This window comes from Echeneis naucrates, chromosome 10 (genome assembly GCF_900963305.1).
Source record: "Echeneis naucrates chromosome 10, fEcheNa1.1, whole genome shotgun sequence".
In the NCBI taxonomy this organism is placed as follows: Eukaryota; Metazoa; Chordata; class Actinopteri; order Carangiformes; family Echeneidae; genus Echeneis; species Echeneis naucrates.
This window is the reverse complement of record NC_042520.1, coordinates 5,005,668-5,018,879: the sequence shown is the minus strand read 5'-3', so window position 1 is coordinate 5,018,879 and position 13,212 is coordinate 5,005,668. Positions and strand designations below refer to the sequence as shown.

Genomic DNA, 13,212 nt, shown 5'->3' with positions numbered 1-13,212 from the left:
GCACACTCCTCAACACCACCGCAGCTTTTAATACCTGCTCATTGATCAAGTACTTTAAGTAGTTCTACTGTTTAGGTTTACGTTAATGTCAATTCATGGCCACTTTTTGCAAAACAGCTCAAGGACAGATAGACCAGAATGGACAAAAGACAGCTTTTTTATACCAGCAGTTTAGAGAAAAGACAAGCAAGCGTGACATGAGATGATCTTACGAGAAACGACAAGTAAAACAGGGATGCTTTTACATTCACATCCGACAACAACAGAAGAGTCACCTTGGCTTCCAACTTTTTGATTTCCAACATCCAATACAAAGGAGCGCGAAAGGTCAGAGCCGCGGAACAATGACAATAGATATAACAGAATATTCCCTAGTCCCAAGATAGGACAGAGAAACGACAGAGTAAAAGAAAGAAGACATGAAACCAAATAGATTGGTGGGTTGGCGCTTGTCTGGGGACAACATTCCTTCAGCGCTTGAGGAAAAGAGAGAAAATCTATTTTAGCCTATATGAAATGGAAAAGAGACCTAGATTCTGTTTCCTGGCTGTCCAAAGCTTGGGGACAAAACAAGCTATAATTCATGATTATTCACTTTACAAGCAATCAGCGTAATAGATGCTTTCCCTGGAAATCTTGTCTTCCTTTTTTTTTTTTTTTTTTTTCCTTAGGAGATTAAAGGTGGTCCATCGAAGGCCCCGGTGGCTGATAAGAAACCGCACATACATGTAAATACGAAGAACACAACTGGAGCTTCGTGCTAATGAGTTTTGGTTGCTCTGATATTCATAAGGTATAAAATGACTGCCTGACTATTTCCGAACCGTGTGGTAATACAAACACTCAATTAAGCAGTGTGATGAAATGAAATGAGCCATTTTCTCTTGAGGATGGTAAATAGTGGCCCCTCGTAATTGACAACTGCGGAGTGATTTCTAATCGTAATAACATGTCCTACAGTCTGGCACCCGCCAGTGATTAGGCCGAGCCAAGAGGGCTAAGGCATTGTTGTTACTGGCGCCTGGCAAAATCGGATGAAACTTAAGTGTGAGAGGAAAATGTTGATATTTAATGATTAGGTGTCAGAAAATGGATGCTGGACAGAGTTTAATAGCTTTTCAGCATGCAGCTGCATCTCCGCAAACTTCGTAATACTAACCCTAACAGATTAACCCAAATATCAAATGACTTCTGTCAACTTTACGCACGCAAGCTCTCCACTTGTGAGTCTATGGACATTTTGGGAAAAATTAATCAGAAACTATTTCGGGAGGAGATTAACCGTAAAAGCAATTTTTGATGCAAAAAGGTTCCGGCTTCTTAAATGCAAGGATTTTCTGTTTTATAACCTCAGTCAATTATTTGGAGGTTTTAGATAGTTAGTCAGACAGAGATAATAAAGCTGACCGTTGACCGCTGAGACAGATATATCACTGGGTGAGTTATAATGGGCGTCTTTTTATTTTTTACAATTCGCTGAAATTTAATGGACCAAATGAGGAACCCATTAATTAAATTTGAAAAAAGTCTATTCAATCAGTAATGAAAGCAGCTGTCCGATTTTGTATAATACCAAAAAAATACTTAAAGAAAGTGGCTTCACTCTCTGCTCAAATGGTTGATTTTAGCAGAAGTGTGTCTTTTGAGGGTGCAAGGGACTTGCTAGTGTCAAGAAAATCTGTTTTGCCTTATTAAGATGCTAATTTATACAGCAAGACACTCCAAAGTCTAATCAGATCATTCGCTCTGTGGGGGGTAGCAATGTTGTGAGGAGAAAGTTTCTTCACATTGCGCTGTTTTTGTGTTAATGTGTTTGCCTGAATATGTCTACACCAAAACAGAAGACAAACGCTGCGACTCGAAGCTCCCGCATAAGTGGTCAATTTACTTTGCAGAAGCTTCGAATGCCAGTGAACTTTGGTCTCCACAGAAACGGAGGTGACCGACCTCCTCTGCGCTCTCCAAACTGCCCCCAAAATAGAAATATTTTCACACAGCAGATGAGCACAACACACGCTGACACCTACCTGCTGTATTCAAGCTCCCCCATCAGCCACAAGCACTAACAATGTGAGAGCTTAACTGGCGCCAGCAAGCCGGGAAGTGATGACAATAAATGATGGCAATCAAAGTGCGCCTCCTCTTTTTGATGAGACATGCGATTAAGCTCCGACACTTTCTCAGCTCCTATTAACAAATGATGAAAATGTTTCCTTTGCCAGGTTTGGAGTTTTCTTCTTATTAAAAAAAAAAAAAAACCAAAACAACACATCACAGATGGCTAGCCCTTTTGACCGAAAAAAAAAAAAAGAAAAAGAAAAAACGTCTGATGTTATTTATTCTTTTTTGTGGTCTGCTTGTGCCATATTGAATTATGAAAGTGGCGAGGGAGGATTTCTGCCTGCTGCAATCAATACACTGATTCCACTGTCACAATACAAGACGCAGATCTGAAACGTGAGTTTGACAGATGGCGTGTCACCTTCGTCAGCGTGACGTCCGCGTGCGTGCGTGCGTGCGTGTACGTGTGCGTGTCTGCGCTTTGGCTCGATTTTTCTAATCTCAGCAAGATTAAGTGCGAGAAACAAAGTGAGATATCTCAGCGTGTGCGCCTGCGCGTGTGCACGTGCAATGAAGGAGAGGAAGCAATGCAGAGAGAGAGAGAGAGAGCGAACATGAATACCTGCACACAGAGAGATGCATGTTAGAGGATGTCTGATACACTTTCATACACCCACCTAAAAAGCCTTTGGTGCTTGCTGTGCTACAGCACACTTTGCTGTGACTCCTCCACTGATTTAATTAACCTTTTCCTGGCACTGCTCACACAATGACTGTTGGAGCTATACTGAACTGTAAAATATGTACAATTGCAATGTGGACCTCTGTCTTCCCCCATCTGGAATTCATTAGGAATTTATTTTCTGATAGAACTTGCTGTTAACGGCCGTCGATGTGAATACGGCAATACAGACATAAAAAAAAAAAAAAAAAAAGAGAGAGAGAGAGAGAGAGAGAGAGAGAGAGAGAGAGAGAGAGAGAGAGAGAGAGAGTCGTCGATCCACAGCAGCCTCTCTCCATGAAAACATCAAAGGGACTCAATATCTCCCTGAAAAACTACTCTGGACAGAAGGTGCAAGGCAGAACAAGTGTTTCTGATTTACACAGGGTGACAGGCGTTGTGACGGAGGTCCCTGTCTTCCAATCAGAGGTCAGCAGGCGTCAAGCGTCTCCCACCGACGATAAACCCCACGTGTGACGGTTTATACAGCCGAGGAGAGCTGCCGCGAGGTTCTGCAGTGCTGTAACCTGCACTACCTAACAAGTCTGTACAAGCTTTTTCACACCCTATTAGGAATACAACTCAACTGGGCCATGCTATGTTTCTGTTTCCTGCAGTCATTCAAGTTTTATGAGGGGTATAATATTGATTCTGAAGTCAGTGCAGTCAACATTAGAGCATATGAAAAAATGCTTGTGTTCACTTTTACATGGCGGCTACATGCAGACAAATACATGAATGCTTCAACATTTATGCAGCATCGATTTAAGCTAAACTACGATTTAATATTAAAACATTGCGATGCAATGCAGTAAAGAGCAGGAAGAGGCCAGCTAGCCGGAGAATGGCAACTCCTGTTGAAAAGTTGCATCCCATAGTTGACTTTGTTTACAAAGTGATTTGTTTGATTTTTGAAATGAGAGCGTTTTCTGTCCTCATTTATAATTTAGCGTTTAGCTGTGTTTGCGCTGAGAATTTCAGTGAAGCACGGACAAGCAAGACAAGTTCGCCTGCCGTTTCAGAGTCTGGAACTTAAAAGCATGCCATTTTAAATGAAACTGGGAGGATAATGGTGGATTCCAGAGATGTAAAACTCCAACTTGACAAGACGACGGCATAAAGAGAGAGGTCACTGTGTGAAACCAATTCTTTGACTCTGTAATTCTCTCTAAAAGAAGTTTTTGAAAAGCAGTTTTTCTGCCAGCGATGCTTGTCCAGCATGTTTCTATAACTCCTAATTTAAATAAATATGTATATACATGTGTGTGTGTGTGTGTGTGTGTGTGTGTGTGTATGTGTGAAAAAATAATTCCATAAATTTGATAAATGTCCTTCATTTTATGAACAAAATCATAAAGTTCCAAATAAAATAAAATAGATGTTTTGAAAATATTATAATGGAACACTGGTGATTAGGTTATTCTTCCACATATTCAGCTAATACAGATGTATTAGATAATTCATAACATTGTGACTCTATATAATACTGTTGTTGTGTGAATGAGGCTTTAGCTGGATCACTTCGTCTTCTCTCCTAATCTCCTGCAGTTACAGCTCAGTCCTGTCGCTCCAGCTGCCAAGTGCAAACACACATATACATATACATAGGTGTGTGTGTGTGTGTGTGTGTGTGTGTGTGTGTGGTGTCTCTCTCTCTCTCTCTCTATATATATATATATATATATATATATATATATATATATATATATATATATAAAATAAATTTAATATATTTAATACATTTTACACATATAAATTAGGCACCACTTAGTAAAAAATTATACTCTCCACAGACATGAAGATGCAACTCTACAGCTGGTACATGTCACAGCACTGATGCAACACAATAAACCAAGAGAGCATATGTGCTCTAAGTGTGAGCAACATATGCGTGTGTGTGGGTGTTGGAGTTTGTGTATGGCAAGCTATCACTTTCACATAAAGGCGATGATAATAAATAATTTGCATGGGTAGGTTTCTTTTTTGTTTGTTTTTTTTTTTTGTATCAGTATATGAATGTAGGCAGGCAGACATAAAAAAAAAAAAAAAAAAAGATCTGCTGATGAGCACAATACCTTTAAAATGTACTTTTAAACCCATAACAATTGGTATGAACAGAAATATATTTGTATTATAATAATTATTGACGTGTAGTTTTGTTGCTGCTATGCTGCATGTTAATACTATTGGAGAAGTACGGTGTCTCGTATTCTTCTGTAAATATATAACGTGGTCTTTCTAAATTCTATTTTCAAGGAATTTTACCAGCAGCAGGGGATTATTTTAAGTGCAAAATCAATGAAAGCTGCTTAACAGATTTCATTTTCTTTTCATCCTACCACTTCTTTAATCTGCTGACTTGTTGTGTCATAAATAATCTGTTATGATTGATATAATCGGTTACGTTATCAGCCACTTCAATGCAATGACCCTTAGATTTGAATATATCGTTCGTTTATAATTAATTTTAACACAGCAGAAGTAAAACTGTAGACATCTGCTTTTAACTTAATTGACGCATGATGAATTAGTAGAAGTCAGCTGACACCCCCTTTTATTGCTTGGTTCCTCCCTCTTTAAAAAAATATTCTACAAAATTGCAAATGCAACACTTCAGGAAACTCCCCCTATTTATTCAGCCTGTGATTGGTAGCCCCCAGGTGGATCATTTAGAGCCACGGACCTGAGATATGACCACTCTGGCTTCATCTTTAAAAGGTAGACCTCCTTCTCTCGGATCACGGGAGTTAACATTTGCAGATGCCGCGCTCTGCAAACGTTCTGAGGCTTTGGTACCTGTCTATGTCGAATACTCCGTAGAACAGAGCGAATTAGAATGAAATATTGAGTTCATTTATGAATAAGTGGGGCTGAACGGCCCCTTGTCGGAGCTTCTGCATGCATATTCAGTTGATGGAAACCTTTGGATGGGTCATTTCTCTTAGCTGCTTCATTAAATGGTGAAAGTCAAAGGTGCAATGTCTCCTGACCAAAAAAAAAAAAAAAAATTACAAAGATGTATGTAGGAGAGAGAGGTGCAGCGTTTCTCTTTGCTCTAACTCAAAATGTAAATTATGAAAAGAGCTTGAGCTCCAAAAACCATAAAAAAAAAAAAAAAAAGAATTTGAATTTTTAATTGCACCACAATTAACATGGTGATCTCTATAGAGAGAGGTTTTAGCAGATTAGATTGAAACACACCATCATTCCCCCCAGTAAATTAGTATTTAAGACGTTTTTCCTTTCTGTAGCATTAAAATGCGCGTCAGCTGGTACACAACAGGTCGAGCAGGTAATCCTTATTTTATTATCTGAGACAACAGCGAGTCGGATAAAGTCTCAGTGGGACTCGGTACTAACGACAGCCAATCAGCAGCAGTTTCCTGCGATGTTTCCAGAAGAGAGTCCAGAGTAGGTGTGCTAAAGGGGCATAGGGTGATGTGTGTACGTGTGTGTGTGTGTGTGGAAGTGCAGTGGAAATACCGGAGGGCAGGTGCAATTGACGCTCAATAAAGCAGCTATTGAAAGCACCCTCTGCGTTGGCCTTGCAGAATGGAGCAGTGAATGGTGATACGGTTTCACGCTTGGTATGTTCAGAGACAAATATGACTGGAGCAGCGTGCTAAAGAGGTGAGGATTATGTTTACTGGCACCTCGGTGGTTAGCGCGAGCTTTTACTAACTCATAAATGTATAGCGTGTGTTAGACTAAAGCCAGGTACACTGGTGGAAATGGGTTTGAATACTGATGGCATTTTGAAAAAGGTAACAGACTTACTCACTCCCCCTCCAGAGACGAGCTCACTATGATGAATACTGCCATTAAGAAAATGACTTCTCTGAAATGTCAGAATGTAGCCAGTGTTTTTAGAATAAAAACTGATAGCACATGAACACAAGACATTTCACTTTTTTCCTTCTCTCTCCTTCATTCTTGTCAGTAAAGCGCAATCATCCCTAATTATTTCTAACTGCCTGACACTTTTTGATACCACTGGTTTCTTAAAATGATTAGAGCTTTACATTAGATGCGTTATAATGGTGATGTATCTATGATGGCGATGAATGATGGCCAATGTCAAGAGCACTTAACGTCAGACGGGAATTTTTAAGATTTACATTAAAACACGTGAGGTTGATAGGATAAACTGAATGAAGGATGAAAAAAAGAACTGACTTGAAGCAAAGCCTGAAAAAAAAAAAGAAAAAAAAAAGAAGTACTGTTGAAAAACATTGACGAATTCCATTTCAAACGCAGAGAAGAGGAAATATTGATAGTTTACGAAAATGTAGATTAACCATGTAAGGAAGTGAAATCAACAAGAGAGCATAAAAGTGAATTTAATGACATGGCAGAGCTGCAGTTGTCTTATATACATTGCTCTTTTTCAAACAGAGAACCTTAATCCTCCATCTCAGGTTTCCAGCATGATCAAATTTGCACTTCAAACCATTGTACCTATTTAATCAGCCATTGTGCATGCCCAGTCAAGCACTGCTGAATTTCTAAGCAAAATCTCACACAAAGCTATCTTTGATAATACGCTAGCCCATGGGGAAACTTTATCAAACTCCTCTCCTTCCTGTGGAGAAGGACCAGGTGACTAGCAAACTACTCAATCGGAAGGCCAATTTTTTTTTTCCGCATGCGGCAAGGAATAACGCCTTTGATCCAAAGAGGGGCAGCTGCGAATGCCTCTCCAGATACCAGCTCCACCAATCACGTCCCCACTTTCTTGCACCAATCAGGGCCTTGTCTCCAGCACCAACCATAATCCAACCTACTGCTGCTTTTCCTACCTAGTGGTTTCCCCCGCTTTGAAAAGCAATGAAAGCATGAGCCGCAAACGAATCAGCTTTTTAGAGATAAAAAGAAAGGAACGTGTGCCCCACTCACCCATCTCATTGTCCGATTTATTGTCCATTTCCGTGTCAGTGAGCGTGAGCGCTGAGTTAGAGCGACTGGAGAGGCATGAATTCTGCCCAGACTTTGCCCCCGTTCCCCAAAGAGCCATGGTACGTTCCGGTGAAACAGGTTCATGGTTTTCCGTAGTGATCGCTCCTCTGGAGTAGCTGCTGAGTGGGTGGGAGAGGCCCGTTTCAGGGCAAAGCGCCAAGCCTCTGCGAGCCGATGGCTCACAGATCCCGAGCTGCCTCAACGAAAATGTCTGCCCTGTGGAATGACAGAAGTTGTAAAGTTAACAAACCAAGCAACAACGCAGTTAATGGCCAAGAGCAGGGCTACTTAAAAAAACACTTAACCCATGAGCCTGGGGGAAGGAGAGGGGGTTGTTAAATTAAAGCTTTTAAAACATCCTCCCAGGCTACTTAACACTCATGAACTTAGCAAGAAGCCCAAAAGCATTTTCCTAAACTCAAATCACAGAGCAGCTCTTAATGCGATTTTTTACATCACCCAGGTTGATTAAACAGATAAACCCACAAGAGATCAGCTGAAATCAAGGTTACTGTGTTAATCTACACGTGTAAAAAATGACAGAAAAATACTAACCTGCTAACACCCCCTGACCACTGAACCCCTGAATATGTCATTTACAGATTTCACAAAACATTTCCAACAGAGCTTGTGTAACAATAACTCATTTCCATAAATTTGTGTTGTCAACGTTTTTAATTACTTAACGCTTTTGGTCTTGACTGGAAATAAAATAATAGTCGGCCATGCCTTCAAAGAAGCTGCAGCAAAACATATTTATTTCTGCAATAGGTCACAGTAAACAAAAATACCTAATGTTAACCTTATTAAGAAGTCCCTGAACTAATAAGGATAGAAGCTTCATGTTTTACTCAATTTAAAACCTATTTAAGCAGTAGATGTTACATTTTCAGTTATATAGTCAGCGTCCTGCTGACAGTCAATGTCACATGTTTGTTTCTTCTATTAACCTGAAACTAAAATCATTTGAAATAAAAATCTTGCAACCTTTCCTTTTTGTTTAAATGTCTTTATGTGTAAATGTCATTGAGTGACTTTATAAGTACAATTCAGTCATTTAGGTAGAAGGAACTGGGAGTTTTGTAATGTTGTTGGTGAATTATTATTATTATTTATTTATTTTTATTATTATTGTTTCAAGGTCAGACGTATCAACACGAAAGAAAAACATGAAAAAATATATTTGGGTGGTAACAAGGTGAAAGGAATTTATGCTTTGCCTCATCCCACTGTTGTGTATTTTGTCTGAAAATTTGTCTGACAATGTTAAAAATGCTGCCGAAAATAGGCTTCCTCATTATGCAGCTATTTCCATACATCCCTCTCTTGGACTCTCTCTCTTTCTCTCTCGCTCACACACACACACACACACACACAAAGCAAATAAATAGGTTTTTGTCTCACTCCTACATGACTCACATTATACATGACATTTACTGCGATGACGTAAGAGATGTAAAAAACAGTCATCAATATTAAATGACCAGATTTGAAAAAGAAGTAAAGAAAACTAGCATTATTCCCACAACTTCATCATAATCCCATTAATTCTATAATGAGCACCAATTAGCACCAAGAAAATTTAAGGGAGTAATGGATAGATTTTCTAATTGCAATCTTATGAGCCAAAGGAGCGCAGTAAAATAGAAGGAACTGCTCACACTTTTTAATTACAGAAATTAAAGTACTTTCCAGCCAGCAGCCAATTAAAGGACGGAGATATTTACTGTGCATTTTTCCTTATTATTTTAACATAGTCCTGCAGGTTATTAACATTTTAAAAGGTCAGAAAGGCCCTCTGGATGAGTTTCCTCTCGTAGCTTTGGATAACAAAACAGCAGTGTTGTTTCTTTGACATTATTTAATTGTGTTTACCACTGTCCAGCATTCTGGCAATAAAGTTATTTGTTGTCGACCTCGCACATATAAAGTTAAAAAAAAAAAAAAAAAAGTAGGAGAAAATCCTCCAATGATCATTTACTGACAAAGTTTCACTCTGTTAAATATCAGCAAACACACACAGATACAAGGATTTCATTTGTTGACTTGACTAAAGTCTCAACAAACTGCAATCTCAGCCATGTTGTTGCCTCCTCTCCTGACTATAAGATGCAGTTATGAAAAGAGACATTTTTCCTTATTAAAAATGCCCCTTATTTTATTTAAAACACCATCAGCCGCTGATAATATGGAACTTACAGCGAAATGTAGCCGTCTCCAGCCTTAATAAACATTCCTCTTAGCTCATATTATGGAGATTCAACACTGGCTTACTGTGGGACAGACGGGTAAATATTTGCTCTTGCTAACCTGGCCTGCTGTACTCTGCGCTCTCCTTGTGGACCATCTCCTTGACTCTGCCTCCAAACAGCATTCGCGAAGGGTCATGGTCGAAGGCCTGGAGGGTCTCGCTGGAGCTGTAAGATTTCTGAGTGGGTACGCGGCAGGCTCCTTCCTCCCGGTCAGATGAGGAGGCGGTGTAACGGCGCTCTCGATCCTTGTCTCTCTCGCAGTCCCTCTCTCGGTCTCTCTGGCTCTTGGACAGCGAGCAGAAAGGCCGCTGCTCCCTCACCCGTTCCATGCTGCCTGCATGCTGGGTATCCAACTCCCTCCCCTTCGCCACCGACGCTCTCCCAAGACACTCGGCACTGGATTATTTCTCTCCTTTCTCCTCCTCCTCTTCCCTCCCTGGTTGTGATTCTCCTCCTGTACCGATTTCCCCCAGACTCCCCCTCCCCAGCTTCTCAACCTCAGTCGGTCACTTCTTCAGTCCATTCAGCCTTCCACACACTCTACCTGGAGAAAGAGAGAAGAGGAAAGGAAGCAAGGAGCTCAGATAACACTAATCCATCTGCTTCATCTTCAAAAGCACACACTTATCCCCTTCTCAGTGCCCCACCCCCACTGCTACCTCCCCATCCCTGAAACCTCATCTACGAACATTTGCCATACATGACTTCCCTTCTTGAAAAGAGGGAATACTTCTTTTCATTCCACCTATTTTAGCTTTCCAATCAAGTTCATCTGCAGTGTATCACAATTTTTGAAATCGAGCATAAGCAGATTTACAAAACCAGTGTGGTTTCACCCAACACTTCAGTTTCTTTGCCAAAGGTTTTCATTTTTTCTTTTTAGCCCTAGTAGACCGTGATGGTTATTAATTGCTGGTTAAATGACACATAAATCAATAAGTCACACATCGTACTGCCTCGTGACTTTTTGACACCAACATATCATCCTTTCATTTTTAATTTAAACGGCAACTCATACAGAATTAAAATTTTGACCCATGACGTAAATGTTAACCCAGTGTCACATCAGACATGCTGAATAGCAATGATGACGGAAAATGACATATTTAATTGAAAATGACAATATGGACACATGGTAATATTTACTTATGGATTTATGGGTCCATTAGTTTAAAGATTTCTGCTTCCATTCAAAGAAAATGGAGGCGAATGAGATGTGCACAGTGCCCATAGTTGAAATGTATCTTTGCAAAACCTGCAGCAATTTGTCTGTGAAGAAACAGTTCCTTTAAACATTCCACAGCTTTCATAAGACTGCTTTTTTTGGTCAGATCTGTGGATTAGCCAGTGTCAAGCTAAGCCTGCATGACTAGAAACAACCAGGTGAAATGGAGAAAATACTTCATGCTTTTTTTCTGTTTTTCTTTTTTTTTTTGGTGGGTGAACTCAACCCTTGAAATAAATAACAGTGATCGGACATGTTTATGTCAAAATGCAAACTGTAACATTTCTTCTGGGTCCATCAGTCAATAATGCCCATGACCCGGCTGAATAAGCCAACCTCTCTGACCGCAGCACTCAGCATGTGCCGCACGTTCAAGGCACAATTTCACTCTGCAATGGGTTCAGATGTGTCGGAGTTAAATCCTTGACATGTTGAAATTTCAAAGCATACCCTCTCTGCTGGAGACAGCGCTCTTAAATATGGACAAGGGGAGAAGAGAATGTGACTAATCTGCAAAAGAAAAGAGAGAGAGAAAAAAAAACAGAGTGGAATGTGGATGGGAGTGTCACAAGTGTTTATTACCAGCCATTTTTCCACTACCTCCAGACACACACGCACACAAGCAGACTTTACACATACCACACACTACACTTTCATTTCTCTCTTGGCTGAGCTGTAAGACTAGAGTATCAGACTCCTTTCCCCAAATGAGATCTACTTCGTTTCACATCAAGCATCAAAACCTTCCAATGAAGCCAGGATAGCGTACTATCGCTCTGGTAGATAACACCGGTCCCTGAGAGATGCCCCCAAAAACTAAAATAGTGGCAGGCAGAGTACAGGATAAAGGGATAATGAAAATTGCCAGCTTTTCCAGGCTTCTTCAGGTTTTTTTTTTTTTTTTTTTACCACCCCCCCCCGCCCCTCCTTTTGTCAGAGTTGCAGGATATAATTTCATTCCCCTGATGGACTGAGATGCAATCAGTGACACGCTCCCCTAAACCCTGACACTCAACTCAACTCTAAATACTACCCCCCACACACTTGTTTTATGATGCCACAGGACATCGCACTCATGTCTCATCACTTTTGGGAAATTGTGCACACCCGTCCAGATTGGCAGATTAATGTCCAAGACGAGTGCAAGTGGACACACCCAGAGGCCTCCCTGATTACGACCCCCCCTGCTCTACGTTATGGCTTTGTAAAGAGATTTTTCCGTGTGAAATACCAGCTAATGCCACAAGTCCTACCCACAGAGCCAACAGCTTCCACGACTGTGTCCTAATTGATTGTAAACACTTGAGTGATCAGGCATAGGCCATTTCTAAACACTGCTGCCTCATTCTGACAAACTAAAGACACCATTTTCTCCACGGCTCATAAAAGTCATTTTATTTTTTTGCAAATCCGTGTTCTTGTTTTTTTTTTTTTTTTTTTTAAACTTTTCCTGTATCACTCACTTATGCATTCCCTTTTAGCCTCGATCATGCAGTTAAATCAGGACAGCCAGTCACCCATGACCGCTCGAAGAGTCGACACTGCAAAATTAGTGTCATGCAGAGGTCCTCTGGCGAGCCAGTGAGGCAGGGAAGAAGACAATTCATGATCTACACAGCGCAGCTCCGCACACATCGCAATGACTCCCATGCCAGTTGAGTACAGTCCCCTTGATGCCTAGAACTGTCCTACACCTCTGCACTTCTTTGAAGCATAAACCATAAACCATCTGTATAATATGCTGCGAAGAACTGCGTCCAAGTCAACCGGCTCTCAGTGAACTTGGAGAAGTTTCAAGGATTTAAGTGAGATTTACTTGTATCATGTCTGACATACAGTACGCTATTCATCATGGATGAGGGAGGCAATGTTTTACACTTCCATCTTGAGGATCTGAAAGACACAGACACAACGGGAATGGCTGCCTTCTTGGAACCAATTAAGTTGTTTTGTGCAAAATTAATGAGACCTTTTTCAAATGACATTCAATATGTTAC

At 40.4% G+C, this 13,212-nt stretch overlaps 1 protein-coding gene across 1 annotated transcript in view; it reads right to left on the bottom strand.

Moving 5' to 3' along the window:
- The window catches only part of si:dkey-237h12.3 (teneurin-3), a 115,139-nt gene extending 107,337 nt beyond the window's left edge, over positions 1–7,802 (bottom strand). Inside the window, exon 1 of the mRNA XM_029512425.1 lies at positions 7,679–7,802. Coding sequence (XP_029368285.1) covers positions 7,679–7,796 — 118 coding nt within the window. The 5' untranslated portion in view covers positions 7,797–7,802. The remainder of the gene's footprint in view (positions 1–7,678) is intronic.
- Positions 7,803–13,212: the final 5,410 nt, after the last annotated feature.